This window comes from Falco biarmicus, chromosome 3 (genome assembly GCF_023638135.1).
Source record: "Falco biarmicus isolate bFalBia1 chromosome 3, bFalBia1.pri, whole genome shotgun sequence".
Lineage (NCBI taxonomy): Eukaryota > Metazoa > Chordata > Aves > Falconiformes > Falconidae > Falco > Falco biarmicus.
Window position 1 is genome coordinate 111,766,565 of NC_079290.1, and position 27,419 is coordinate 111,793,983.

The 27,419-nt window shown below is 42.0% G+C and overlaps 1 protein-coding gene across 4 annotated transcripts; it reads right to left on the reverse strand.

Annotated features, from left to right (window-relative positions):
• Window positions 1–372: 372 nt before the first annotated feature.
• TNFRSF8 (TNF receptor superfamily member 8) lies at window positions 373–27,072 on the reverse strand. 4 transcript variants are annotated; one of them, XM_056330507.1, is made up of 12 exons: window positions 25,201–27,072; window positions 24,510–24,719; window positions 14,716–14,806; window positions 11,031–11,156; window positions 10,456–10,611; window positions 10,261–10,354; window positions 9,553–9,833; window positions 9,234–9,344; window positions 8,648–8,695; window positions 7,505–7,530; window positions 5,444–5,648; window positions 373–3,913 (listed from the first exon to the last, which is right to left on the reverse strand). In XM_056330507.1, the coding sequence occupies exons 2-12, from the start codon at window positions 24,579–24,581 to the stop codon at window positions 3,717–3,719; spliced, it is 1,407 nt and encodes a 468-aa protein (XP_056186482.1). In that variant the 5' UTR covers window positions 24,582–24,719; window positions 25,201–27,072; the 3' UTR covers window positions 373–3,716. The 4 variants fall into 4 exon arrangements, with proteins under 4 accessions (XP_056186482.1, XP_056186480.1, XP_056186481.1 ...); XM_056330505.1 differs by having other exon boundaries at window positions 373–3,964; window positions 25,201–27,069; XM_056330506.1 differs by lacking the exon at window positions 25,201–27,072 and adding an exon at window positions 24,835–25,188 and having other exon boundaries at window positions 373–3,964.
• Between the last annotated feature and the right edge of the window lie 347 nt (window positions 27,073–27,419).

Consider the following 27,419-nt stretch of genomic DNA (forward strand, 5'->3'; position numbering starts at 1 on the left):
CGGCGGGGAGCACCGCCCCGGGGCCCCCGCAGTGCCGGTGGGAGCCTGGGCCCGCCCCCACCGCGGGGCAGCGCCGGTGCCGGCGGGCACCAGAGGCACTCGGGGTCGCGCCGGAGGGGCGCCCCGGGCCTCGGGCCGAGTTTGTGCTCCCCCAGCCCCGGGACACGGCCCTGCCGCCCGCAGCACCCGCCCGCGCCCCCCAGCCCCCTTACCGCACAGGCAGGCCTGCCGCTACCCAGGAGAAACTCCGGCTGACTTAACAGCTTCCTAAGTTTGGAACGGCTCTTTTCCAAAATATTTTTCCTGCAACTGATCTATGTACTGAAATTACCAACAATGAAACATTTACATATCAGACAAGAAAAGCATGGCTAGGGCTTAAAAATCCATGTCATTTTTAATTCAAAGATGACCAGCATTATTAAACCAACTGACGATTAACACATCTGGCAGGTGCAATGCGTGTGATTCATCTAGAAAGCTGTTCCAGCAAAAAGGGTGAATTCCTATACAGAGGTGAAGTACACAATTAGCTGTCGTTACAGAGCATCCTTCAACAGCCACAGCCAGGTGAAGGTGGTTACTCACAGTTTGTGATACACAAACTGGTGTTCTCTAAAATGAGCAGGAGTTCCTGTATTTTTCCACAATGAGGCATATGCACTGGAAAACAATGAACTACCCTGACGGGAAGCGAGGAAAGGGTGACCGGTGTTTGTCCCGCACAGTTGTTTCTCCTCCCTTGCATTGCTGTTTTATCGCAGTGCTTAGTGACTTGACCTTCTGTTGCACAACAAGCACTTAAACCAAAAAATGTCAGTTCTGTTTCCTTCTTCACCTCACGTCTCTGCTGCTGACATGGCGATACTGATAGTCAAAAGAAATTTCGATCTGAGCATTAGGAGCCGCTTATCTTCTGGAAGAAAACAAGTGCAAACCCAGAAGTAGGCAGAAAGGATTCACTAATCGCCTCTCTTGTGAGACTCGGTAGACGTACTGAAATAGACACTGGCAGCAGTTGTTTTTAGAAATTATCTTATGATGAATTCAAGAAGTAAGTACTGGAACTAACACCACTTGAAATTACAACCAGTTTTCAAGTGTACTATAGGCACATTATCCACTGATGGAAGTCAGTGACTAGATCCCATAATGCTGAGATTCTCCCAGTTCATCTCTGGGGCTGCAGTTCCAGGAAGTATGAATTTCTCCAGATTTATTTCTTCAACCACAAAATGTTGATAACATACACTCCCTTATACTGTGAAGCTGAACGGATAAACAAGATCCAACGGACCTACTACATGGAGGTTTTCAAAAAGCCTTTGATGAGGTTCCATGCCTAAGGTGGTGGGAAAACAAAGTTGTCATGGGATTGGAGAAAAGGTCATGTTATAGGTTTGCTAAAAGGTTACAGGATACAACAGTTATGGCTGTTTAAAGGGCAAGAAGGAAAGAGCATAGCATAATGGTATTTTTTTCAGGATAGAGAACAGTTAGCCGGGGGGATTGGTGGGGCCAGTTCTATTCAGTATCTTCATCAGTGAGCTGGCGAAAAGAGCGCCCACATAGCGAAGGCAATACTAAACATATCCAGGTAGCTACATGACATGTAGAAGGCAAGTAAAGCCAGAAGGAGCTCATAAAAAGGTGGCAAATGAATGCAAGGCAATACATTTGGGGGAAAAAAAATCTAAACTAAGCATAAATGGTGCTGAATTCACACCTAGTAACTAGCACTCAGAAAAGCAATCTTAAGAGTCATGCTTGATGGTTCTCTGAAATCAACTGCTTAAAGTGCACAGGCAGCCAAAAAAAAAGCAAACAAAATGGTGGGCATCATCTAGAGAAGTACTGAGAATGAAACAGAAAGTATCATTTTGCCACTATTTAAAACCTTGGCCCAATCCTCTTCTTCAGTGCAGCGCCTGGTTCTGGCCTCCAGCTGTTCAGAAGAATGTAGTGAAGTTAGAGAAAATGTGGAAGAGGTCACCTAAAATGACCAAGGCAGTGGAGCATCTAACTGACATGAAAAATATAAAAAGATGGGAACTCAAGCTGGAGACTGAGGATACAATCAAGGATTGTAAAAGCAACTCAGTATTGCACTACATTCTGTAATACAAGAACTAGTGGCACTGAAATAAGAGGTCAGTTTAAAAGTGGTAAAGTACTTTACACAGTACATGGTAACCACCTGTAGCCTGTTGCCAGAGGTGCCTGTGGAGGCAGATTGTCCCAGGAAGTTCAAAAGAGAGAAGAAAAATAAATGATAATATGAATGAATACTAGAGGCTGGGATAAATTCTTTTAACATCCTTAATCCAAATACAGTTGACACTGCAGAACTACGAGGAATGCAAACAGCAGATATTAACCAGGCTTGTGTGCTCTTCCTAAATAACATCTCTTACTGCGACTGCCAGAGATAGTGTGTTGGGCTCATACTACTATAGTCTGGCCCAAAAAGGTGTTTCTTATGCCTTTATGTTCCCTTTGTGTGTTGTAAGGGAAAAGACATTGCTGTTGCACAGCTGTTATTACAGTATCCTGTCCAGGGTAAAACTACAAAGCAAGTAATTGTTTTTGTGTTCCTTTTTTTGATTATTAAGGCATACTTTGTCATCTTGCTCATTTTCCACTGTCCTGTGCAAAAATACAGTCAACACTACTACGTTTACAGTTATCAAACTAGCAACATGAAAGACTGAGAAATAGCATAACACAAGCCAGTTGACCACAAAACATATTTTTTTAAAAAGAATAGATATGCAAATCAGCATCACCCTGATTATGAGCAATTCTAAAACAAGCAGATATTAACAATGTTATAGGAAATAACTGCTGTGCCTGTTTTTCAGTCTTTCCTTTTTGTAGAAAAATAGTTTCTTTTCTTCATTTCCCTTTTTACAAACTCCACGCCGGGCTAAACCCATAGTTCATCCAATATCCAAATGTTCAGCCAGTTTGGCTTCCATCAGAAGAGGCCATTTTGTACAGTTATCGATGATCTGAAGTAGTCAAAAAACATGAATCAGACTTCAAAACTTAGAAAGAATGGCCTAAAGTACAGCAGACTTCAATTAGGTTTATTTGCCTTCTGTTTTCTGAGCCTGTGAGGCATCTTTTGATCTTATTTCCTCAAGAGACATAATGTCCACAAATTTAGGAGTTCTGTTTGTGTTCAAGAAAACTGAAATTGTCATTACTTCCGGTCAAGAGCAGAGTCCTTAAGAAAAATATCAGATACGTGACCAAATTGGAAGTACTGGTAATACTGGAATAGAAACAACGTATGAAATATGGCTGAGTCTCAAGCTTAACTCTGAATTCTAGCCAGAATTTTCATAGCTAATAGAAGTTCTTGGGTATAGTTTTCAACCCATTCCTTCATGCAAAGAAAGCAAGCTGTGAAACTTGAGTTGACATGCAGATTTCCTCTAAATTTTGTAGGTTTTATTCAAATTTGTTTCCAGCATAACACTGGGAGAGAGAGGAAAAGAGAAATATTTGATGTCAGCTATGAAGGCCAATGGTTTGGATGATTCCTCTCATTTGTTAGATGAAATGGGTTCTAGCACTCCTTGTTTGAATGTGTTTCAGTGTTTTTCATGAGTTTTCAGACAACCTAAGGCACTAAGTGTTTACCTCCCTTGTCATAGATTCAGGCTTAGTGTCACGCTGGATGTTTCTGTAGCTTCACACATCCCAGTGGGTTACCATTTTTCAGTGGCAGTGGTGGGGTGGTGAAATTCCTTTCCTTCCTCTTCCACAGGAACCATTACGTCATTCCCTGGAAAAGATTCTGTTTCCTGCTCTGGATAGTGCATTGCCAGTTCCTCTTCCATGCTTTCCTGGGCATCAACATTACTTTCACATCCTCTAGCAGCACAGTTCTTGCCACTAGGCACTTCTGAAACGGACCCCACAATAACAGTGTCAGCCTTCATGATGTATATTTTTTCTGAGGAGGAAAAAAATAGTGCTGAGCGTAGTTAACAGTCACTGCTGACCCTAGAGATGGTTCCTTTTCATGCAAAATTTTTATTTGGTACTCAGTTTTTCTCCCCCCACCCTCATTCTTTTTTCTTCAGAGGCATACAGATCAAGCCCATCACTGTGGAAACACAGAATTCACTAACCCACTAGAGCTTTTAGAATTCACACATTGTAAGTTGTCTATTTTGCTGTTTATTTATGAGGTACTTTTAATTTTGAAATAAAAGCACCGACCATACCAAGTGATAAAGGCGGCCTGCACATTTTATACTATACTGTCTGTTTTTGGACCACCGTCAGTGGGACTCTGGGCATTTTAGATAAAGTGGATCTAGGTCCCATGTGATGAAGCCACTGCGCTATAGCTAGGACTACAGGAGAAAGAGAAATTAGAAAAGGCAGTAAGATATTCACGAGAGGCTGTTAGAAGAAGCAATTAATCAGGATCTGGGTAAGACAGATACAGAGAAGCCAAGGTTTATGGTCCTGCTGTTTCAAGAAGCAATAATAACTGCATTAAAAGCAGCCTTTGGGCAACGATCAGCACTGTACAGAAATTCTGGGTAATTCTCTGGGGTCGTAGGACCAGCAAAGAAATTAATTTCTTCCCAGCAGAGAATCAGACACAAAATTTTCTGGGATAGACTTGAATCTTGTGTCCAGCTTGTTGGCCCTACTCCTTTACAAAAGGTAAATGAGGCCTTTGCTATTGCTTGGACAACTACATTCTATTCAGAAGGATGCTTCAGATCAGACACTGTAGGTTATTGTAGGAGATATTTGGGTACGGTAAGTCAGACAATCACATTCATCCAAAGTCCATCACTCACAGAAAAAACAGAACGGGCATTTAGTAAGGAAAGGTTGGCCCTAGTAACACCAAAAAAACCCCCTTCAAATAACCTCGAAACTGGGTTTGGAAACATAGCCAGCATGTCTCATGTAGACTGCATATTGAGTAACGATTCTCCCCCGTTAGTAAGCTTCCTTGCTTGACTTTATCTCCTACCCTATACTGTAGTCAAAGACTTTATGGGAACATATGGGAGACATTTCAAGCTATTACTGTGAAACCAAAGTGATAGCTTGAGACATGTGAAGTACAACTCTCGTTAAGTATTACATAAGCATCTTCCAGCTGACATATTTTGGATTTCAAATTTCTTTTGCAAATGTACATCTTCTGGAATGAAAAAGAGGAATACGAGCATTTTTCTGTAAGGTTCCTAAGTGAGTAAGGTAAATGTGAAAACAAGAAAGTGTTATATTCAAATGAATAGATACACCAGAACTGGCGTGTCAAAGGTTGACTTGCTGTCAAAGGTTCTGCAGTTTCAGCCCCAATCTTTTTAGAAGCTTTGGACATTTTGCAGCTTACTAGTAATCTCAGAATGATGGTTGAAGAACTGAAAAGGCAAGAGAAAAAAAAATAATCAAGACTCACCAATTCGATTATTCGTGTGGTCTCTCACTCGGGAATCAATAGGGCAATCTGGGGCATTTCCATTGCTCTGTGTCAGGTCAGTCAGACTCAGGTGAGGACCACATGCTTTTTCTGTGCTGGAGACCAAGTTATTGTTCGTTTCCAAAGGGAGGGTCCTGTCAATTAACTCCTCCTCTTCTGGCCTACTGTCAGTAGTCAGTATGATCTGCCAATACAAAGAGGAGAGGAGAAGTGGGGTAAATGTAAAAAGAGCACTGTGAAGACTGCAATAGGTCTACCGAGTCCTTCTGCGGCAATCAGAATAACATAATGTACTTCATAGCACCACTGTCCCAGGGAGTAAAAAATTGCAAAGTGCTTAACTGACACAGGAACGTAAGTTTTTTCGAACTAGGTTCCTGTATCACTTAAGGCCATATTTAAAAATAACGCTTCTATAAGCTGAATTTTTTATGACATTTGCAAGAATGTACCTCACTCCCACTGCAATCCAGTTTTCTGGACCTGCTTGGATACTTTGGTAAATTCCACTGCCTTGTCTGCAATTTAGATGCCGATGAACCTTGCAAATCCACCTTTGTCATTTTGACTTTTTGCTGCAAGCCTAACGCTCTCTGGTCTTGTTGCAGAGTGTGCTATCCTGTCATACAGTAGCAGCCGCATTCTGGGGGGCTGAAACTTAGTAGCACTTTTCAGCAAAGAGTGTAACATCAGTAAGAAAGATAGATGCTGGAGGTAAAAATTTTAAGGGATTTGCACAGAAGGAACTTATAACAAGGTATTTCTCATATTTAGTTGTGAGATAAGTTCAGAGGACAAACCTGTACAGGTATGTAGTCATATAGTGAGAGTCAAACAGTTAAAACTGAAAATATATGGTTTAACTTCCTCTTAGATTTCTGCAAAGACCTACCATTCTCCTATGGAAGAACAAAACAAGCCAGAGGTTGAACTGGTTGAACTTCAAAATGGAATTGCCTCAGCAGAACCACAGGTAGGAAAACCTAGCTATTATGTGAAGAATTAATTCCAAACCGTCCTTTAAAAGAAGAGCCAGAATCTAAGACAGGTTAAAGGTCCTGCATGACAAATTTCTGATTGTTTCTAGCTCTGTTTCTGTTTCTACAAGGTTGGAAAAAAACATACTATGATCTTGAAATGTGCAGCTTAAAACTCTTGCTCACATCTGACATCATTATGAAAGCAAGAGTGTAAGCTCCCTGCAATTCAGGAATTAGCAATGACACACTGAAATTACGATAACTGATTGCAACCAGATTTATTAGAATAAGTAGTACCTTGTATGTGTGCAGATGTACCACATTGAAAAGCAAACTGATTAAAAAAAAAAAGGAACGGTCTACAGAGTGTTTTAGCAGATATGGACATTTAAAGATAACAAGCCTAATAAACTGAGAAGACTCAAAGGATGAAAAATGCTGTAATTTCACTGCAAGTGGAGTAATCAGAGCTGTGATGATTTCAGCAGCTCAGGAACTGCTTTCTGTTGTTACCGTGTCAACTGATGTTTGTCTTGTTCACCTGCAAACTATACTGTTAAACCAGAAGCAGGTCCTGATGGGAAGTCTTCCAGACAAACAATACCCACTGTGTACCTATATTACAGTCATGCCAAATCCTGGAAAGAGGGAAGGCAATATGGATGGAGACAGAAGAGTACAAATCCCACTTGTGTGAATGGAGCAGAAAGCTAAAATGGGACTGACAGACAGAGTTCTCCCAGAAGGTAGAAAAGTCATGTTCATCCTGTGATTTGGGGTCTTTTCCCATAGAATGCCCCATGAATGGCCTAAGGCCAAACCAAATACTCCCTTCATAAATAAGACTGACAGTATCACGTTATTTAACACCACATTAAAGATAGCCCAGGACATAAAAATAGCAAGCCCTAGTACATCCAATCACTGCACCTACAGGATCATGTGTTACAGGGGAAAGTCCAAACAAAAAGGCTGGCGCTCTTTGACAGGACATTTAAAAAATATCATTATTTACATTGGAATAGAAAGCGATCTGTTTTGGAATATTGTTCACACTTACTGCACATTTGTTTGCTAGGTCAGAACCTGCAATGGAAAGAGAAAAAATTATCAGAAGAAAATTCACAGCAATCAAAAAAATGTTCATATTTGCTCTGAAAGATCACTTAGCCATCACCTACTCCACCACCCAACCCACCTGCGTTATGCTTTACCACTGAGGGCACCCTCCTGTGACATGGCTGAGGTGAACAAGCAACATGTTGCTGCCAAGATCGTGAGCTCCTGCTCTCCCCAAAGCCCTCTGCAGCCATCCCTGTCACTCTCCCCACATCACAAATGATACTCAGCTATTGAAATGATGAAATGATGAACTGATTAAACTTTCTAGATAAGCAGAAGACAGGCTTATTTAAAAAAAACAACCAACCAACAAAGAGTAAAAAATGTTAATAACTTTCTACTGCATTAACAAGATGGATCAATTCATTGTGTGGTCAGATGAATATTAAGGGGGTGGGATTTTATGCAAGGATGGAGGAAATGAACACTGGGAAAGAAGGGAGCGTACAGCATCCTTCTGCAGCACCATGAAGCTAGCTGGGCTCAGGCCTACTATCTTAATTTTATCCTGACATGCGGCCACCTTTATTTTCAATGCATCAGTTCTATAATGCTTCACAGTAAGAGTTTCTATTGCGCAAGGCAAGTAAGGAAGCAAAAATCCCATTTTGAGAAAATTAAGCCGCACACAAGAGGGTTTAAATTGTATTCCTGAATAAAGAGTATAAAAAGCTATGGCGTGTGGTGAGTAGGAGAGTCTAACACAACAGATAAAATAGATCACCCAATGAAAATGGAAGCACTGAGAAGGATTAGTTAGTTGGCCAGGATGTGTGCCCTCCAGGGGACCCGGCCAGGTTGCCGGGGCTCCCGCCCCCGTGTCGTGGCGCACACCCGCGACACCCAGCAGTGCCCGGGGCACCCACCCAGCCGCTCGGGTGCCATGGGGGCAGGGCGCCACCTAGCGGCGCGGCCCGCCCCTCGCGGCGTCAGGGCTGCCCTTCAGGTGTCAGCAGAGACGTGCCTTTGACAGGAAAAAACCTCCACGGTTCAAGTTAAAATGGCATAAAATTCCATATTAAAACTATCCACTTATTCTTTAGAGAGATAGATTACAATTCCCAGCCCATCAGTCACTCACCTTGAGAGCCGAGCCCAGATTTGTGTGAACTGACAGATTGCAGATGTGCTGAGAAAAGAAACCATTCATTTAGTAAAACTAAATTGTACAGGCTTTAACAGCTCTACCGCACCCACAGGTCTACAGCCAACCTACAACACGCACATCCTGCTTTCTGTAAGAGGGAATGTGGTTCTGCAGGCACACCCTACATGAAACTAGGCAAAGCTACAGAAAGTCAGTATCAGTAAAAATCATTCTTCCTCTCATGCTGAAAGTCCAACCCCATCCTTGGAACCAACAAATACTCACAAAACACTTCAGGTATCATTTGATATTAGTGTCTGCGCTGAGAGACGACTCTTTCCCCACCCATCTTTTAGTATCTTCCTCCCTAAATTCAGAGCTGCTTCAGACTTTCTCCCATGTTCTCCAACATGCTACATGAACAGTTTGCCAAGAACCCTTATCTGGCCTGCCTTCACCAGGCAGTGGTGAACATTCTCTTCCCCAATGACTCCACAAAATCTCGGGATTTTTGAGTTCCCAGCTGGCATACACTTGGAGATCAAACAGCACGCTATGTATTGCAGCTTTAAAAACTCACGCTTTGCTTTGAGAATGAGGATCCGCTTCTTGCAAACCTTCCGTTTCCAAAATAACAGCATGCCCACAAGTAGCACTATCACAGAGAGAACCACTCCCCAAAGAACTAGACCTATAGCACACAGAAAAGGAAAGGGAGTACAGGAAAGGCTAAGAAAAGGCAGAGGGGAAACTATTAGTAGATCTATGTGTTCGGACATAGGTCCATGGACATCATTTCATAACTCATAGGGGATTTGCTGGAAGCTTCCACACAAAAACTGCATTTACCAAAAATAAATCAAAATAAAACATGCTAGACAGAGTCAATACTTTGTTACCTCCCGTCGTCATCCCCTCCTTGGCTGAGGTGGGAAAAGTGCCAGCCAGAGCTTTCTCCTCAGGAGTTGAACTGGGATTTTCAGTTGTCGTGGCACTTAAAAGGATACTAGCAATGGTCACCAGGCTCTCCTCAAACCTCCTGAGGTCAGAGTTACTTGTTTCATTGCTGAATCTCACGGACAAAGTGCTTGGGATGAGGTAGGTGGGCAATTGGTCCAGGCAAACCTGATCATGTGTGGCATTTCCTTCACTTACTGCTACTTTGTTTAACTTGGCACAGCTAGGGAATGAAAGAGAACAGCTCATCAGCCCAGAGGAAACTGCCATGGTACAATGTGAGAGTGTTTTCCAGGTGCCAAACATCCCTTTGGTCATTTTCGTACCACCTGCAATCGTTGCTTTACCTTTTTCTCACCCCTGTGACATTATTTCTTGACCTGGATGCACAGCCGATACTCACAAGCATGTATAACTCCACCATACTTATGAACTAAAAATGAGACAAGAGAGATCCCTTCCTTCCTCCAGTACAGAGTTGTGCAATGGTTACAAAGAGAGGCCTCGAAACTCTGCACACAGGCCCCAAGCTATCCCATCGCCTCTAAGACAGATCTGTATACTTTGCACCAGAAGCACAGAAGTGTCCCTTTTCATCCTTTATTAACTTCAATTAATTATTTTGTCACCTTAAATAACTACGGACTTACTTTGTGTGGGGCTTGCAGACGTCAGTGCTGGAACTTTGATCAGAGAAGGTCCCAGAAGGGCACTCTTCACAAGTAACATCGTTTGTGGAGGTGCCTGAATAAAAATAACGACTGAGACCAACCAAACAAGAGCCACCAGGTCCAGGCCTATGGACCAGAACAGGAGAGATAAGCCAGACAGGCAGGAATTCCTACCTCTGACTTTGACTCCAAAACCAGGCTTGCAAACAGCGTGCTGCTGGCATCGCAAGCAAGTGTTCTTGACAGCCATTTGACAGAACAAGCCTGGTCGGCACTCACACACGCGGCTAGAATTGAAGGAGCAGGGCTTTTTCTCCACGAGCTCAGACTCTGTGGGGAAGAAACAGATGCGGTAACAAAGGATCACCCTGCAAAGAAAATGCACGATGGGCCAAAGCTGAGCAACATCAGTTCAAAGGCTCAGGAAGCAGAACAGGCTGCAGATGCTCTTCCTGATGGCAACTGAAGTCATGAGTAACGGCAGAAGGCTGTAGACAGTGGCTTGTAATGCAAGACAGAAAGCAGAAATCGGACTTGGCCAGCATTGGACGAGAGATTTATTAGGTAGTCCCAGGTCACACAGGAAGCAACACTGATTATGTGCAAGGTAGCATTCTGCTCTCGACCTCGGTAACCAAGGATGGATAATTTTGCTGCTGAAAATTCTAAATGAATAAAATATAAATGAAGTGTACATAAAATACGTAGAGGGAATAGAGATGTCCATGTATATGTGAGGGAAAGCAAACCTTTTGCACATAATACACAAGCGTCACATTGTGGCTTTCCTAATTCTTCATTCACATATTGTTCAGGTCCACATGTCATGCAGTCCTCATCTGGGTCCCTAGGACATGCTTTCTTTTTAACATAGCCTGGAGAAAGAAAAACAAAATATGCAGGATGCCTGTTGAGAACCATCCTGCTGAAGTGCTCTTGTAAGCTCATTTACCTGTTAGACCCACTAGCAGAGTCTTCTCTTTGTACCTGCCGTTGGGTTTCTCTAGCACATTTCTGCCCTTCCCACCCAAGCGTGGAGGGATCCCAGCTGTCCTGTTAAGCACCACTACGCATGGCACCCTCGGCCAGTGTGGGCTGCTGCAGAAAGGGCACCTGGCAAGTCATCTGCTGAGTCAGCAGCGACCACCAAACCCGCAAGGGAGCGTGATACTGCCCTGCCATTACTGAGTTCCCAGGCAACCATTTTTCATGTTTTCTTCTTGATTACACATATGAAATCCTAATATTTTGCTAGCTAAGGCATCACTTTTCCTTTGAAAAGCTGCCAGAATTGCCTAGATGCACAGGGATTCATGCAGGGACTACCCCACCTCCCGTGTTCAGAACGGGGCGTTACAAGACTGTACTTCAAGAGCCCCAAACACCCCAGCAGGTTTGCAGTAGGTTGCTTTCTGAGCAGTCCTGCTAGTTTCACAGTTGCCTTGGCAGTTGTGAGATGGTTTAACTTTCCAATCCTTTTCCTTTAAACTACGTATGTATGTCTTTCTGATGCTGGATGTATATACTACACGCTTTCTGTGCTCGACACTTCCAGCTCACCCAGACTCACTGCTCACGGTTTGCAAGCATACCAGCCTTGATCTTGCAGACCTGCTGTGCATATGCAACATGCACGAAGCTGAGCAGCTGGCTGAACTAGATGACCTCTGGAGGTCCTTGTCAAACGTAAGCTATTCTGTGACTCTATGTTTATGTCTGGTAATAATTTTCTAGTGAGTAGCTTTTAAAAGCATCTGTCTGGCAAGCTAGGTATAATAATGAGCTAGGAGTATCGAAAGGCTGGGACAGAAACATTCCTAATATTTCAGCTCCTGAAACAACAGATGAGGTATTCTACCACTGGCCATAATGCCAAAGAAATTAGAAGGTGCAGTGGTCAGCTGTGACCTTGCAAGGAGGTGGAAATAACTGCAAGAGGGTAAGGAACAGCAACAGTTGCAGAAGCAAAAGGAAAACCTAAAGCAGCAGCAACACACAGATAGGAAGAGTTGAATTTTTCACAGGTGGCAAACAGGAGGGACATGAATCCCAGTTTCAGCATCCAGCCTGCATCACCCAATCACAGAGTTATCCACAGGGAGGGAGAACCTGGCAGGGAAATAACTCACCTACTATACATTTTGACAAGCATGATGTAGGAGAGCAGGTAAAACCAGCTGTGCTATATTTGGCCCACTAAATACCACCAGGCAAGCCTGAACGATGTCACTCCCACCTGCTCAAAACTGCTTGTCTGAGACTATTCTTTTCGATTCTGACTGCTGAATCTCAGCACTCAGGTGTACCTGCACGTGTGTCACTTTCCCCTTCCTCCCCCAGCGACCCAAAAGCTTTAACTTCAGTTATTTGAGATTTCCTGTACACATGGGCCCCTCCCTTGGGGGACGTGCGCCCCAGGTGCAGTAGCTTTGAAGCTTGACTAACAGTGTCTTCTGGTGCTGCTCTCCACTGACTGTGTTCATGGCTCAACAACCAGATAAAAGCCTGAGCAGCAGGAATACCAGCTGCAACCACCTGTACAGAAAAATGTACTGAAAGTAAGTAGATGAAACAAGTGTTTTAAGTGGTTTTCTTTTGTATGTGCATTCATTTACTCCTAAGGATTTGCTGCTAACTGTGGGTAGGAAATTATCTTGTGTGTTGACTGCAGTGCTGCCTTGAGGAGCTAGATACCTGATTTAGAGTCTAAAACAAACAAAAAAAAACTCCTGCACACAAAAAAAACCCCAAAACCTCCACAAAAAACAAAACACCTGCACAAAAAAAAACCTGCACAAAAAAGGTAAAAACCCATAAACAAAATAAATAGAAGTGGAACACCAACTTCTGCCTAACATGAGCTGTTCTAGCATTACCATTATTTCCCATGAAAGTCTCTACTCCTCCCCTTGACAAGCTGGAAATACTTTGTTCTGTGATGCCAGAAAGAAAATATTCTTCTGGTATCCCAGGAATGAGGTCTCATTTTACCTGCACAAGAATTAAGTACATGAGAAGAGATGTGGCAACTATAGAAATTGATTAGAATGATCTTTTGAGGTTTGGTTTGAATTTTATCTTGAAATTAATTTTGAAACGAAGGATGGCTTGCATGTGGGCCAGTGTGCTCAGATTGAAAGCTGTACATCTGTGGGCTGGAACAGCACAGAAAGTGAAGCCAGGCTGCATCAAGAGTTTGAGATGCTCCCCTTTGATTAAATGGAATTTTAGAAAAGCTTCTCTTTCTTTGCAGTAAGCAGTTGAGTTAGTAGCAGATACGAACAGGTTATTGCTTGAAGGAATAGGGAAAGATTAAAATGAAAAAGGATTCTTACAAGTTTCTGTTTGAAGGAGGCCCTGGAGGATGTGAAGAGATGTCCAAGACTGACATGAGGATGTGGCAACAAAACGAGTTTCAGGAGGTGAAATGATTGAGACTGGTGGCTCATTACAGCCAGATGTAAATCAGGTCTGTGCTTTTCACAGGACCTCACTATGTCGTCTGTCATTATGGGAGATTTTGGAAAGTATGGCTTTGAAGGAGAAAAGAGCTTTTCTTGGGACTGGCTCAGAGTCAGATCCCCACCCCTCTTCTTCTTCTATGGCACCAGTTTCTCCATCCCTTGGTCTTGTTTACTTGTACAACTTCTGAATGATTCTAGTGGTGTGGCCAGCAGTACAGATGTCCCCAATGTAACTGCATGCAAATGCTAGCAACCCAGAGCTCAACCCCTCTTTATTATTACAGCACAAATAAATGTCAAAAATTTCCTTTAAAAAAAAAAAAAAAAGAGACACAACATTTCTATAAGAAGAGCTTGATGATGGTGAAGTACCATAAAATGCCCCACCCACTGAGGGGTTTTTTGGCCAACAGGGAGAGTTTCAGACATTTCCAGAACTCTTGTCTCACTGAGGTGTTTCCTGCCTCTGACCTCATGTGCCTCTGAGTCACAGCCAGCTTCCTGCAAAGCTCAGTGTCCCCTGGCTGGGGGCTCTTCCCTTGCTCATGTGAGACACTCTCTAAACTAGACTATGAGGGTTAATGACAGATTTTCCACACCTTCATTTTATATTTTTGTCTCTGATCAGAAACTTATTTAGCCTAATTTCACTGTGCTATTTCACACCATGAGGCAAGCTGAAATGAATTCTTAGACCTGCCTACTTCTAGCTACTTCAGATTGTCAAGTCAACCAATAAAAATCACATTAAAAGTTCTAGCAATTTATCTTGTTTGCAATTTACAGATTGTTTGCATGCAGACTGAACAAAAGCAGGGGTGAACAAGTTCACATCTGGATCCACACTAGACAGTGATTCATGAAACAGCACTTCTCTCCATGGACAAAAGCAGTTCTGGAGATACACATGTGTGACCATCTCTACGAGAAAGGCTCCATGTTAATCTGGTGGAATTATAAGCGTACTGACCTGAGGGACACTTGTAACAGCAGCTTCGTGAAGTTTCATCATAGAACCAATTCTCAAGTGTATCACAGGACTGAGATGGGGCTAGTGATGTCTAGAAATTGAAACAGACAAAAGATACAATTAGGAAACAATTAGTTTTGTATTAGCAGATCTGGTATCTGTCTCAAGTGACGGTAGTTGCAGATAGAAAGGAAAAGCCTACAGCTTCTTGAAAGTTCAAGTATCCCCAAAGCGATTTAATTACTGTTGCCCATATGCTTACACAAAGATTGCAATATCTAGTGTGTTTAGCAATAATTCAATACGTATCTTCGCTCAGCAGGCTCTTTTATCTGAAAGTCATTTAGACACGGGAACACTGCAGCCCAACCCATGTATCAAGCATTTCAGCACTCAGAGACTAACTCCTTGTTTCACACAATAAAAAAAGGTACTGGCATTGCCCTACAAAAAAGTTTTTCAGCCAATCCACCAAAGACCCTTTAAAACCTAGATGCAACACCACCAAGGTCACTAAAAAAAGCTTGTCTATTAGTCGGCATCTCCTTTAGAAATCTTGTAGCAGTTAGCGATTTTTAGCTTTTTTTTTTTAGTTCGCTGTCCCAAAATGATCCCATATTGAGATAAGAATTTTTTAGAAAAATAAATAATAACCCCGCCCAAATCTCTAACATCTGTAACAGCTTTCCAGCTGTGTGCGCACTGGAATAAGAGGTGGTGTCATAGTCTGCATCATCTAAATCTAGCTAGATTAGCTGTAATCCACAAAGAAAAATTTTGTTTGCAGCAAACAAGTCTTTCTGTTCAGTTATTTATGCAGTCATAATGCTTGAATTCAGCCACCTAAAGATATGTTTATTGTAAACCAATACACTGTTTTACCGACCATTTAGGGATAAATCCTATACTGAGAACAAGAGGTTTTTGCCTTGAAAAGAATGCTACAAGCACTTACACAATGAAGCCCTTATTGAAATAACTAATCCCACTTCTATTGTGAGTTAAACAGGGGGGTTTTGTGCAGTTTTCACAAAGTTTTCAGGTTGTTCCTGAAAACCTTGACTACATAACTAATACATATTTAGTTACAAAATACCACACAATAGTTCTAGTATTAGCTTAGAAAATGAGACTTGGCTATGAAACATATCAAGAAGCATATAATAAGATTTCATCTTTTTACAGCAGGGCCACTACATGCTTTGGAAAATTACAGTGCTACAAGTTCTCTGATGAGAAAATCAGATTTTTGAATTTGTTATCTCCCTTAATAATCCCCTAAAAATGTTGTTACCTGAATTTCATTTTCAGTATTTGCTAGAAGTACAAATGGCAATTTTTTGTAAAGAATCAGCAGATTCCCCACAGATTTTCCCACATGGTACTGGTAGAGCAGTTAAATAATTCAGAAAACCTACACCTCACTTTCTGCAGATGAATTTCCCATTGGTCTTTGAAATAATACCCAGTGCCTTTGTATGCAGTGCAGAATCTTACTACCCACCTAATTTCACAGCCATATTCTCCTGTTCAATACGCTGTTCTTTTTATGGCAGGACCACAAAACACAGAAATTGTTTAACTTGCCCCAGATTACATCAAAACCCAGGAACTTTCAGTCAAGGAGGAAATGAACAAAAGGAGGAGAAACAGAAATTTATTGAAACCATTAAATTTCATCAAGCTTCAGTAACAGAACTGAGAAATCCTGCCTGACACATTTCTGCACTAACTCCTGGCCACGCAGCCTCCCTGCAAAGCATTTTTTTCTGGCTTATTGTACAGAGGAAATAGCAAATGTCTGCTTGCTCAGCCTGACCCAAATCAAGCTTACAAATGTGCACCCTGTATTTTTCTTTTCTGAATAGGAAGCCCCGGACTGCAGGCAAAGGAAGCGGAATCTCCTTGCATCTGCATGGAGAAGCACCGTGGTTAGCTAGGTACTCTGAGACCAAACTGGGTACCAGGAAATGATAACGAGAGCAGCCACTAGACAAAGGGTCATTCAGGAGTCAATTCAGTGACATGAAGTGGAAATTAACTAGTTTTATAACGAAAATTCAAGGAGTAACAGCATCCTGGCCGTAGATAAGTCATCCTGGATTAGTTTCTCTGTAAGAGCTATGGGAAGTCACCACAAAAACTTCATCTTCCCTTCTTAGTTCTCCTGGGCAACCAACTCTGGCTGCAAATGATACTGAATTTTAAATTGGGGTGGGAATACAATTCATGAGTGATTTATGCAGCGTATAAGCTTACATCTTATTTAATTGTCTCCTTTGGGATTTAAATAAAGGACTACTGTCTGTGTAAAAGTGTGAGGGAAGGGCTGCTTCTTGAAAAGTGACTTTGTCTAAAATACTGAAATCGGTTTAGGATTAGATTCTGCTTTTAGTTACAGCAGTGCAAATTCTGATTATGAATTTGACCTGATGCTAGCGCTGTGATAAATTGCTGCACGAAATATGCATACATACCACACAAATTATGAGAGAGTACTCAAATCTTTTTTTTTTTCCTTTCCACAAGAGGGCAGCTATATACTACTGCCAGCTACGCAATACAGGACAGCCAAAGCTTTAGAACAAATATTGCTTTCAGGTGTCCAGCTAGGAGCACAACTTTGGAACCACCTTTACTGTTTACCGAGCCAAGCCCAAAGTTCTCCATTGTAAAAAGAAGTCATTTTAGCAAATCATGACATGATTTCTATGGCTGAGAAACCACCTTCTGAAGATCCCATCGCTTCTAATCCATAGCTCCCTGCAAAATGGCTTTAACAGTTGCTGGCTGTTCAGTAGAGGTGTTTCATGAGTATGAAGCTTACTAAAATCCTTCCAGTGATAAATAATGTACATATCAATGCTCAGCATCAGTCATCATCTCCCCATTCTTGTCATTTTTTCCCGTTTGATTTCTAATGTGACCTGTAACAGCAACGCAACAATGCAAAGTTCTGCTCTTAAAACTAAGAGAAAGGCTGACCCTTTGTAGACAGCATACTTTAAGGTAAGGACCCAAGTATAAACCAAGCCCTCATACTTGTAGCACTTCATGCTTAAAAGCTCAAAATTAATTACATAAGCAAAACTGGCAGTGCAGAAAGGCAAATGTCACTAAAAATTATATGGGCTCTGCTTCTTAACGTATGCAAGGCATTTTGTAAGCTAAATCGCAAGTTTTCATGCATCTGGCATTGTGCACTAAGAATCCACCAAATCTTCCGTAAGCTTTTGGGGGAGTGAAAGAAATTGGTGCCTAAAACCAAAGAACACGCCTTGAAGAAATGGCAGAGGTGAAGGGCCAAGGTCTCAACATGTTTTAAGTCTTCCATGAAGCAATGGTGCCAACTCAATTTCTGCCGAAGTTTGATTAGGCTACTTTTGAGAAAAGGGTGAAACAAAATAAGCCATACAAGGATATTGCAATTTTCATTTTTCTGTCTGTATGTAATGAAAATCATGGTAGCAAGTTAACTAAAACAAAAGATAAGCAGCCAAAGACATGAAGTGAAAAAGAAACAGAAATGTGCATTATTAGTGGGTAGCAACAGGCTTGAACTGAGGTGATTTACCCATTCAGTGACTGAACATGAGAATCACCTCAGTTTCACCACCTGTAACTACTCTTCCCACACAGAAAATACCACCTCTGACATGTCATCAACAATTAGGGAAATTAGGGGGCAAGTTTGCAATAAGATATTAGCTTGTTTGATCTTTCATTTTGATGAGCTCAGTATTTCTAATCAGGAAGACATCACTGGAAACCATTCACCAAGAAACACAAGGAATTCTAGATTTCGTATTTCCCATTCCCTTTACAACTCTGTGCTTCTGGAAAGATACCTTAGGCATTTTCTTGATTTGACCATCATCTTAAATTTCTGTGTGCAAGACAACTCCAAGTGATGTGATTGACATGTTTGGGGTTTTCGTTCCTCAGCTGTTGGCTAGTCCTTTTTAACAGCAGAAATCTAGACAACAACCATCAAATCCATCCAGATTTGGAGGGACTGCAAAATAGTTCATGCGTATCTGTCTAGCTGTTTCTGGACAGAATGAGTGCTGTAGTTATAAAATACTTTAATGCTGATCAACCAATACTGTTAAAAAGCAAAAAGTATTTCAGTGGCTTGGCCAAAAAAAGCATTAGATTTCCACAGAATTATGGAAGCAACATATGTGCATAACTTCTCAGAAATTAAGGTGGTTGAACCGACGTATCTACTTGCAATAGCAGCTTAGCATTTCTGCATGGTGGTAAGCCTACTACAAACGGCAGCTGGAACACAAACCGGACTTCTGACCCTCACCTGCTACATACCAAACCGCCTTGGGTGAACCGCTGTTGCTGAGTAGTCCAGTAGGACCTTGGACCTCCAGCCTTAACTCTGTATAAACCCACAGCAACGTGCCAGCGAGGCCACCACAAGGCTGAGGGCAGGAAAAGGCCCCATAGCTTAATGTTCACGGCTGGTGGTTCCGTTCCTGGCTCTGTCATGGCTCAGCCTTAGATGTGTTACCTTAAAGTCCTTGCTGCACCAGGCCCAACGTCTGTCTGCGGCTATGGGTACTGTTGTGGTGGCAGCGCCAGGGAACCCCAGACAGGCTCTGCAAGGGCATACAGGACATATTGTCCCTTCAGTCCCACTGGCTCCTCAACCTTAGATTGCCTTGCCTTTACCAAATCTTGTCCAAACTGTTGCCAATAGTGCTGTAAACACTCACCCTGCCAAGGGAGGATAGGTCAGTCTGCCACAGCAGAACTTACAGAACTCTAGCTTTTCCAGGGAAATATAACAGCTTCTTTCCACTCAAAAACTTGGGTAAACAGTTTGCTCTGGAGGACATCACATGGTGTCCGTAATCAAAACAGGCAGGGGAAAAGCTAGTTATCTTCTAACATCATGGCTACAAAAGCAATCTGGTGACAGCACAGAATGATCCTGTTTAGATGAGGGAAATTCTGAGAAAAATTCCCACCAACAGCAGCAACACTGACCTCCCCAGCACAGACACATGCTGTGCCGAGTTGCACAGACCTGTTCTGAGCTGCGGTACCAACGGCTGTGACTGTGGGAACCTTCTGTGCACCAGGTTTCTGGTATTGTGGCCAAGGTGATGGTAGCCGACAGCGGAAGCTTTTACAGAAAATGTCCCTCTTGTCAAGCCTTAATCAGAACAGGGATCACCTAGAAAAAGGGAGGGGTTTGCAAGGGCAGTGAGGAGAAAAGGGAAAAATTCATGTAAAAAGTGGTACTTCACATATGAGGGCTCAAGAAGAACACAGCAGGAAGGAAAAGCATATGTGCTCTTACTGCTTTCATTGCCAACAAAAATCTCAGCATTAAGACATTTCTAATATATTTCTGGTTGTGAGCGCTTGGACAAAACCAAGCATTATAAAATATTGAATAGAACACAGGAGGTTTAACTACAAAACAGTGAAAGTCTTCTGCCTTGGACCACTACCCTATTTGTTAGTATGAACATAAGTCAAAGAACCCTTTTTCAATACATCCTAAGATGAGGGTGGAAATTTAACCCTGTCTCAGAAAAAAATATGAACTTAATTACTTTGACTCAGGATTGTGTAAATATCAGTAATAAAACTAAATTTTCCAGAGCAAAACAAGTTTATTTAAATTAAGACTCCGTCAGGCAGAAGCTGAAGGTTAAGGTTTGACTTAGCAGGTCCTGGTTGCTCATAAATAGCTCTTGAAATGAAAGGAAGGGATAAAGCAAAGGAGACAGAAAGAAGTTTCAGCCTTGCATTACAAAATCTCAACACTATCACCTTCTTACAAAAAAGCATCACCTGTGAGTGTTGGTGTGGGGGGGTCACCTTCCTGATTCCACGATGCCTGTGTGTAGAGGCCCACAAAAAAGAAAGTGCTAAGGAATTCTCCACAAGCAGTGTTGGCCATTTCTTCTGGCTCCAATATGCTTACAGAAATTATCAATTATCCAGTGAGAGAAGATTCCGTTCATCATTTTTGCCCCTTACTACTTATTTTGTAGGGAAGGATTTGTGCATAAGAACTTTAACTTCTGCTCCATTCCCTCCTTTTCTCCCTGGAATGTCTAGAAACACTGAAGAGTGTGGTATAATCCATACTGAGCAGCAACTAGCATGTGGCTTTGCATCAAGGAAATCTCCAATAAGTTTTACAGAACAAATTTTCCTCATCTCTGCAAGGAACAGAATAAAACACAGTAACCTCAAAATCCTGTTTAATTAAAATTCAGAGTATTTTTCTCTTATCTTTTGACTGTCCCTCCTCCTTATCCACTCTTGTCTGAATCTCAAGACAGAAACAGAACTCAGGCTCTACCAGGGGAATTAAAAATTTTAGCACAATTTCACTTTTTAAGGCATCATTTCCTACTCTTTCCTGAAGAAAAGAGGACGTTGTACATTTCCCTGTCCCCTCTCCAAAAGATAATTCAGTCCTAATGAAGAAATACCCATTTTATCCCAATGACATATAGTATTGTCCGTTAGGTACTTACAGTTCTGTTTATTAGTATGTATTGTTAAAAAAAAAAACACTTAAAATTCAAGGAAGATCACAGAAGTGTTGGTGGGTGGGGGTGAGGAATCCAGCTGTGGTGGACAGTAGGTCTTTGTCCTTCCCTCTGATTCTGAGGAAACTGCATGGATGGGTCTGTATGAAGAACAGATTAGCCAAGCAGGAATACGTGTCTATTACAGCTGTGCTAATCCTGTGTCTCTTTGCCATCCAAGAGCGCAATCCCACTTCTCCTCTCTTGCCTGTACCTGCATTTTCCTTCCCCTCTAACTCCTTGATTGTCTGAGACTGAGAAATTGTGTTTCTACAGGATTAATCAGTTCTAGGAGTTCATTTGACTGAAAATTTTGCTTTCTGAATTTGTGAAGTTGGTTTTCGGTAGGTTACTGCAGTGAAACAACTCACTTAGCAGCTGCACAGTCATGTACACTAAATCGACGCAAGAAAGTTGGCACTCTGTAGTCAGAAGCAGGTGCCCCCGCCCCGGTGCATGACAGCTCTCTGCTGACAGGCACAGCTGTAATGGGAAACCTCACAGGCGTTATTTCTGCATCTGTATACTACAACAGAACTGGGATTGCATATGAAGCCACAATGCAGAGTTTGTGCTGCTTTATGCCAGCTGCAGAGGAACAGATAAATATTTAAACTAACAAGAAGGTAAGCTGGTGTAGTAAACGATCGCCAGCATAGCAGAAAGCCTGCCACTACCAAGTTAATCTGTACTTTTTTTGAACAAATTTCAACAAGCCACGAGTCTGTATCAGACTAGAAATTTGCATCTGGTTTTACTCTAATACGAAGAGTTCTTAAATTGGGTTCAGTGTACTGTTCAAATGGAGGGTGGCAGAGAGAATTTCCTGCATGCACTTCAAATAAATGTTTTTTATTAAGAAGGAGCAGGAATACATCTTGTGAAAGAAAAGACCACAATTCACATCCTCCTCGGACCACTCTGCAACGTGGTGGCCAGGGATCCCTTGGCTTAGTGCTTTCATTGATCTATCAGGTCAAATATTTTATTTAAATTTTTTAAAGCACTGCAGATCAAGGTCCCATTAAATAAAGCAAACATATTTGATACAAAGCATTTGGGGTTTTCAGTGCTTTCTTTTGAGAATTTGTTTTAGAAAATGGGCTTTTTGTAGCTCCTCTCTGTTTCCTTGCACCTACAAACACATTTGCCGTTCCAATTTAAGTAATGGCAATTGTAAAGATGGTACTGAATTCAGTGGGCTACTCTGCAATTCAGTCAGGACAAGGTTTGACTCATTTAATTATGGCCTTTTGAGCTCATAGAGAAAAAGTGATGGTGAGGCAGAGTAAGAAATCAGCTTGCTACAAATGAGCTGTCAGTCAGGAAGAAAGCGCATTACGGTAAAAAAAAAATCTTCTACCAGCATTGGCTATTCTAGAACTGACTAATACTGTAGCAAAACAGTTGACTCCCTTTCAAGCTTCTATCCAAATTCTGACAGTACAAAAGCAGCCAATAATCTAAGACTTCAATTAGTCAAGATTAATCTGTTTAATAGTAAGGACATCATTAACAAGTAAGAATTAACTGACAAACAAAAAAAGCAAACAACCAAAACCCAAACTGTGGACTCAAGTAAGGTGGAATATGGTTTAAAATATGAGCAATAAGCTTGACTTGCTCACACAAAACAGTATCGCTTGTATTCCTGTAGCAGTAAAAGTAAGTGTTGCTGCGATAGAGGTAATATAGAAAGACAGTGAAAACCTAGCTGCTTATCCCAGCAAGACCTACATATTTATTTTAGGTAACTGATGATCTTGCAGTGAGTCTGAACGTTGACAATGAGCATCAGAAAACCAAATTTTCTCTCTGTCCCTTTCATTTTGCAAACAAGACACCAAAAGTGATGCCAAATAGCAAAAATACCCTCTTTTTTTCTATTGCCTTTCTCCTAAAGCAGTTTGCATTCAGCAGACCAGACAAGCTTATCTAAGTGCTCTTCAGGTGAGTAAGGACTACAGACTCCAATCCTATAGAACAGTGATCCTTCTATATTTCAGGAAGGAGACAGTGTCAGGACAGATAACCAGGGCAAAATAGAGCAAATTTACAACGTGGGAGGGGAATTCACAACTAAAGACACAAGGGTGAACTCCTACTCTTACCAAAAGAGCCAGGAGGATCCTTTTCAAATGTCTATGAAGAGGATGCAGGACTTGGTTATTTTCAAAGATCTAATCAGAGTCAGTTTCTTGTAAAAAATCTCCTGACAGCACAAGTGATGTGCTGTATCATTCAGTTACAATGAACAGACAGGTGTCATAGTTAATATAGGCTCCTATTTCCACTGCAAGGGAAAATGGCCAATTCCAGGATCCAACACAGTGCGCAATTACTCACCTACTTGACTTTACCTGTGCAAAGAACCTCTCTAACTGACCTTTTTTTTTTTTTTCATGACCACACATAAGTGTCAGCCAGGGAAATTACCTGGATTTATGCCAGGTGCTGAAGGCTCATTGCCACATGATCCTCTAGGGAGGAGGGGGTGAGTGGTGGTGGAGGGGAGAGCAAACCCACAAGAGGTGATACAATCTGAGCAGGGAGCTAGCTTGCATCTACAGCATCAGCTGTGAGTAGTCGGCTGTGTCTATTTTAAGTCAATTTTATGCAGAAATAATAGCCCATTCATGAAGAAGTCAGTGTCAGAGGGGTGGGTGGCTATAAAGAGGAAGGTATTTTATTGTTTTGTTTGCCTTTACACCTTCCAGTTTGCCTTTACACCTTCCAGTTTGCCAGCCCTGACTCACATCAGCAGAGTGAGCAGAATGAACCAAGCTCTGCAAGGAACGTGTCTGTCTCAGAGCACCCGGCTATCCATGCAAAAATAAAAGCCACTTGCCCAAACAAATGAGAACACTCCCCCATCCCTAGGAAATCTCTCCTCATTTCCAAGCTGTGATGTGCCTGGAGGTACAGTAACACTGGCAATGCCAACAGAAAGATGCAGATCATAGCTCATGTCCCCTGCTCCTGCCTGCAAAGTTCCCAAAGAGGGGAAAATCTCCTGGCTGCTCTGCTTTATAACTTTATCTCTTCGTAGCTCTGCTTTATACCTGTATCACCGTGTGTTGCACAAAGCCTCTTTGTTTCTGTGGACACCTACTACCCAGCACCCAGCCAAGAGGCACAATGGCCCTGAAGCCCAGGGTGCTGCCAGACCTCTCCAGGCTCCTGCATCCTGAGGGACTGCAGGCTCCTGGTGCCACCCTGCCTTACCTGTGGGGCTGTCTGGATATCCTGGAGAAGCAGTAGGAGGCACAGTCCTTGTGCCAGGCTGCAGGCAGCCATCTGCAGTGGTGTCAAAGCTCCCCAGCTCCCAGCATCACAGGTTAGACAGCCAGGTTGCTCCTCCTGGAAGTAGAGATCCTCCCAGGGTCCAGCCTAGTCTTGCTCAGTGATTGTTCATTCAATCCAGGGCCATTCCAGCTGTTCAAGGCAAGCAGGAGACAGGCTTTGAGACACAAGCAAGCTGAGAAAACAATGCAGAAGGAAGGAGGAGGGGGAGCTGCCCAAAAAAGAAAAGTAAAAGACAAAACAAAACCGCGTCAATCACTAGTCCCGGAGCTGTCTGGTTTCTGTGAGTCGGTTGCCTGCATCAAGGTTGTCACCCGAGGTACACGGCTGGCTGTGCAGCAATGCAGGCTCCTGAGTCATCTAGGCTACCCTCAGAGAGCACTTCACCACCCCAAAGCCTTGGCCAGGCATGAGTCCAAGCCCTGCCCCATCCATCCGCCACACTCTCGAGAGCTGCAACCAAGCCTCAAGAGAGTTCCCAGTAAGAAACACTCATTTTTTTCAGTACAGTCATTTAACTCCTGTTTGGGTGAGTGTGTGAAAACTCACAACCGGCCAGGGTGACTCCATGAAGGTTTAGGCTTTACACGTTGCCATTTAATCACCAACATACCGCAGACCATCCTTTTGAGAATCCTCCTTTTTCCTCTAGTCCCACTTGAAATCAGTTCCTGTGGCTGACAATCATCCCTCAGACTGCCACTTGTCATTTCACTCACTTTCATTTGTTGCTCTGGATAACGTTTTTTGGCTACAGTGCCTGGGAAAGATTTCAGTCGGTTTAAGGTGTCACAAAGCTTTCTTATCTGCCCTAAAAGTTTTGTCAAAAGTAAAAGTTAGCCACTTCAAAAAAGGGCAGACTGCCTTGAAAACTCTCTGAGGTGCTCAGAAAAATAATGAGAATTTGAATTCTCACACCCATGGTTTTCGGCTTCTCACCCTTATCAGCAAAAACAAAAAGAAATGAGAAAAGATTAAAAGTCAGATAATTGATTTTTATTAAAGACCCACAGCTACCTCACTGCCATCACAACAGAGTTCCAAAGAAAAGAGCATTCCATGGAGACCCTGGGATGATGCAAGTATCTTCTTTAACTCACAGCTATAACTCTTTTCAGTTTAACTAATTGCCTCTATTTCTTTCTCCAGAATACCATCTTATAAAAACCAGGCATTTTTTGCATTGCATACTGTGTATTTGACATATAAACTAACCTTATTTCTTTCTTCACTCTGTTAGATTACTTCTCAGTTTCTAAGCTCTCTTAGCTGTAACAGCTGATTGTAGCAGGTATGCCTTTAAAGTCTAGAGACAACTAAGTATTTGAATGTCCAGATATTTCATTCTTGGTTTTTCCAATTAAATAATGGGCTAGAAAATGTCTTAATCTTGTGTAGCAATATGCCATTAGGCAATTCTCCCAATTTATGAGTGTGTTTTCAAATGACATAGTAGTCAGGGCAATTGGTGAGCTCTGTTTTGGGGGGGGTGTGGTTACATGGAGGGTTTCTTTTCTGATCAGCTCCTATCTAAGCTTTTCTAGCAAAAGTACAGGAACCAACATAAGACACAGCCTGGAAAGTTTTAGCCTCTGTAAGTTACACTGCTGAGGTCATCGTATCCGATACAAAATCTAAGTATCTGAGTACAAAAAATCAAGTGTGAAATACTTTCCAGGACTGGCAACAGTTTTCTGGCCTGTTTTCCAGAAAAAAATAAGACTGAGATGAGCATACTGAGCATTTTGTATATATATGTGTGTATATATATATATATATATGTCATATATGTGTATGTCAGTTCCTTTTCAATCAATGGTGTCAATAATTTTTTAACCTGCTAGATAACTTAAATCAAATGTGGTTCAGTCAATGTCATTAAGTTTTACAGAGTTTCATGGAAGCAGATGACTTGGACAAAGAGAAAGATACTCTCACTGAAGGAAAGGCTGCAGTGGGACACCAGTGTTCCTCAGAAGAAAGAATCCTTCTCACACATACAAAGTGAAACCAGGCTTCCCAGCTGCCATCCTTCTTAGAACTAGGTATTAAAAAAGATGGGAAGTGGAAAGCGCCTATTGTTACTGCTAGCTTTTTTGGAAAGGCTATTACCTTTCACGGTGCTATTACAAGTCTGTAATAAAGGCAACGCCAATGAAAAGAGTGATGAGGTTCTGTTTAATAGGAATGTTCCAACCTGCATGCATTTTTATCTGAATGCATTAATTTCAGACTCTGCGTGTTTTGATTTCAAATACAATGGAAGGGGCTTTCCAAAAGAAGCCCTATCAGTAACTGGAAGAAGCACCTCTGTCTTATAACAAACCCACACTACTGTTCTCTAAATGTTGCCTATAATTCCTAGAAAATAATCTTCTATGTTAGTATAAGAAAAAAAAAGAAAAAAAAAAGCAGAACAAATAGAAGCAAACAACCAACCCCTATTTCTCTGTTCTTCCACCAGAGGACTATCAGAAAAAAAGGGGAAACCCTCTATGAGCATGCTATTATTATTTATGTTTATTTGATCACACACATCTGTCTCTAACATCTGAATCTCCTTTTGGTTTAGGTGTTAGAGGTAGCAAGGCCCAAAGATAAGGTTACTTGGCATTTTTTATTTTAACTAATTAGTTAATACTGAACTTAGCTAATGCTTAGGTAATTTTTATACCAGGTCTCTGATCTACAGGGATCACCTGTGAGTCCCATGGAGGAGATCAGGGAAGGTCCTGTAAGTCAGCGGTTATTCAAACATCACTTGACACCTAAGCAAAAGAATGCAGAGACCCAGCTAAGCCATGAGGGAAAGACTCTTCAACACATGCCCAA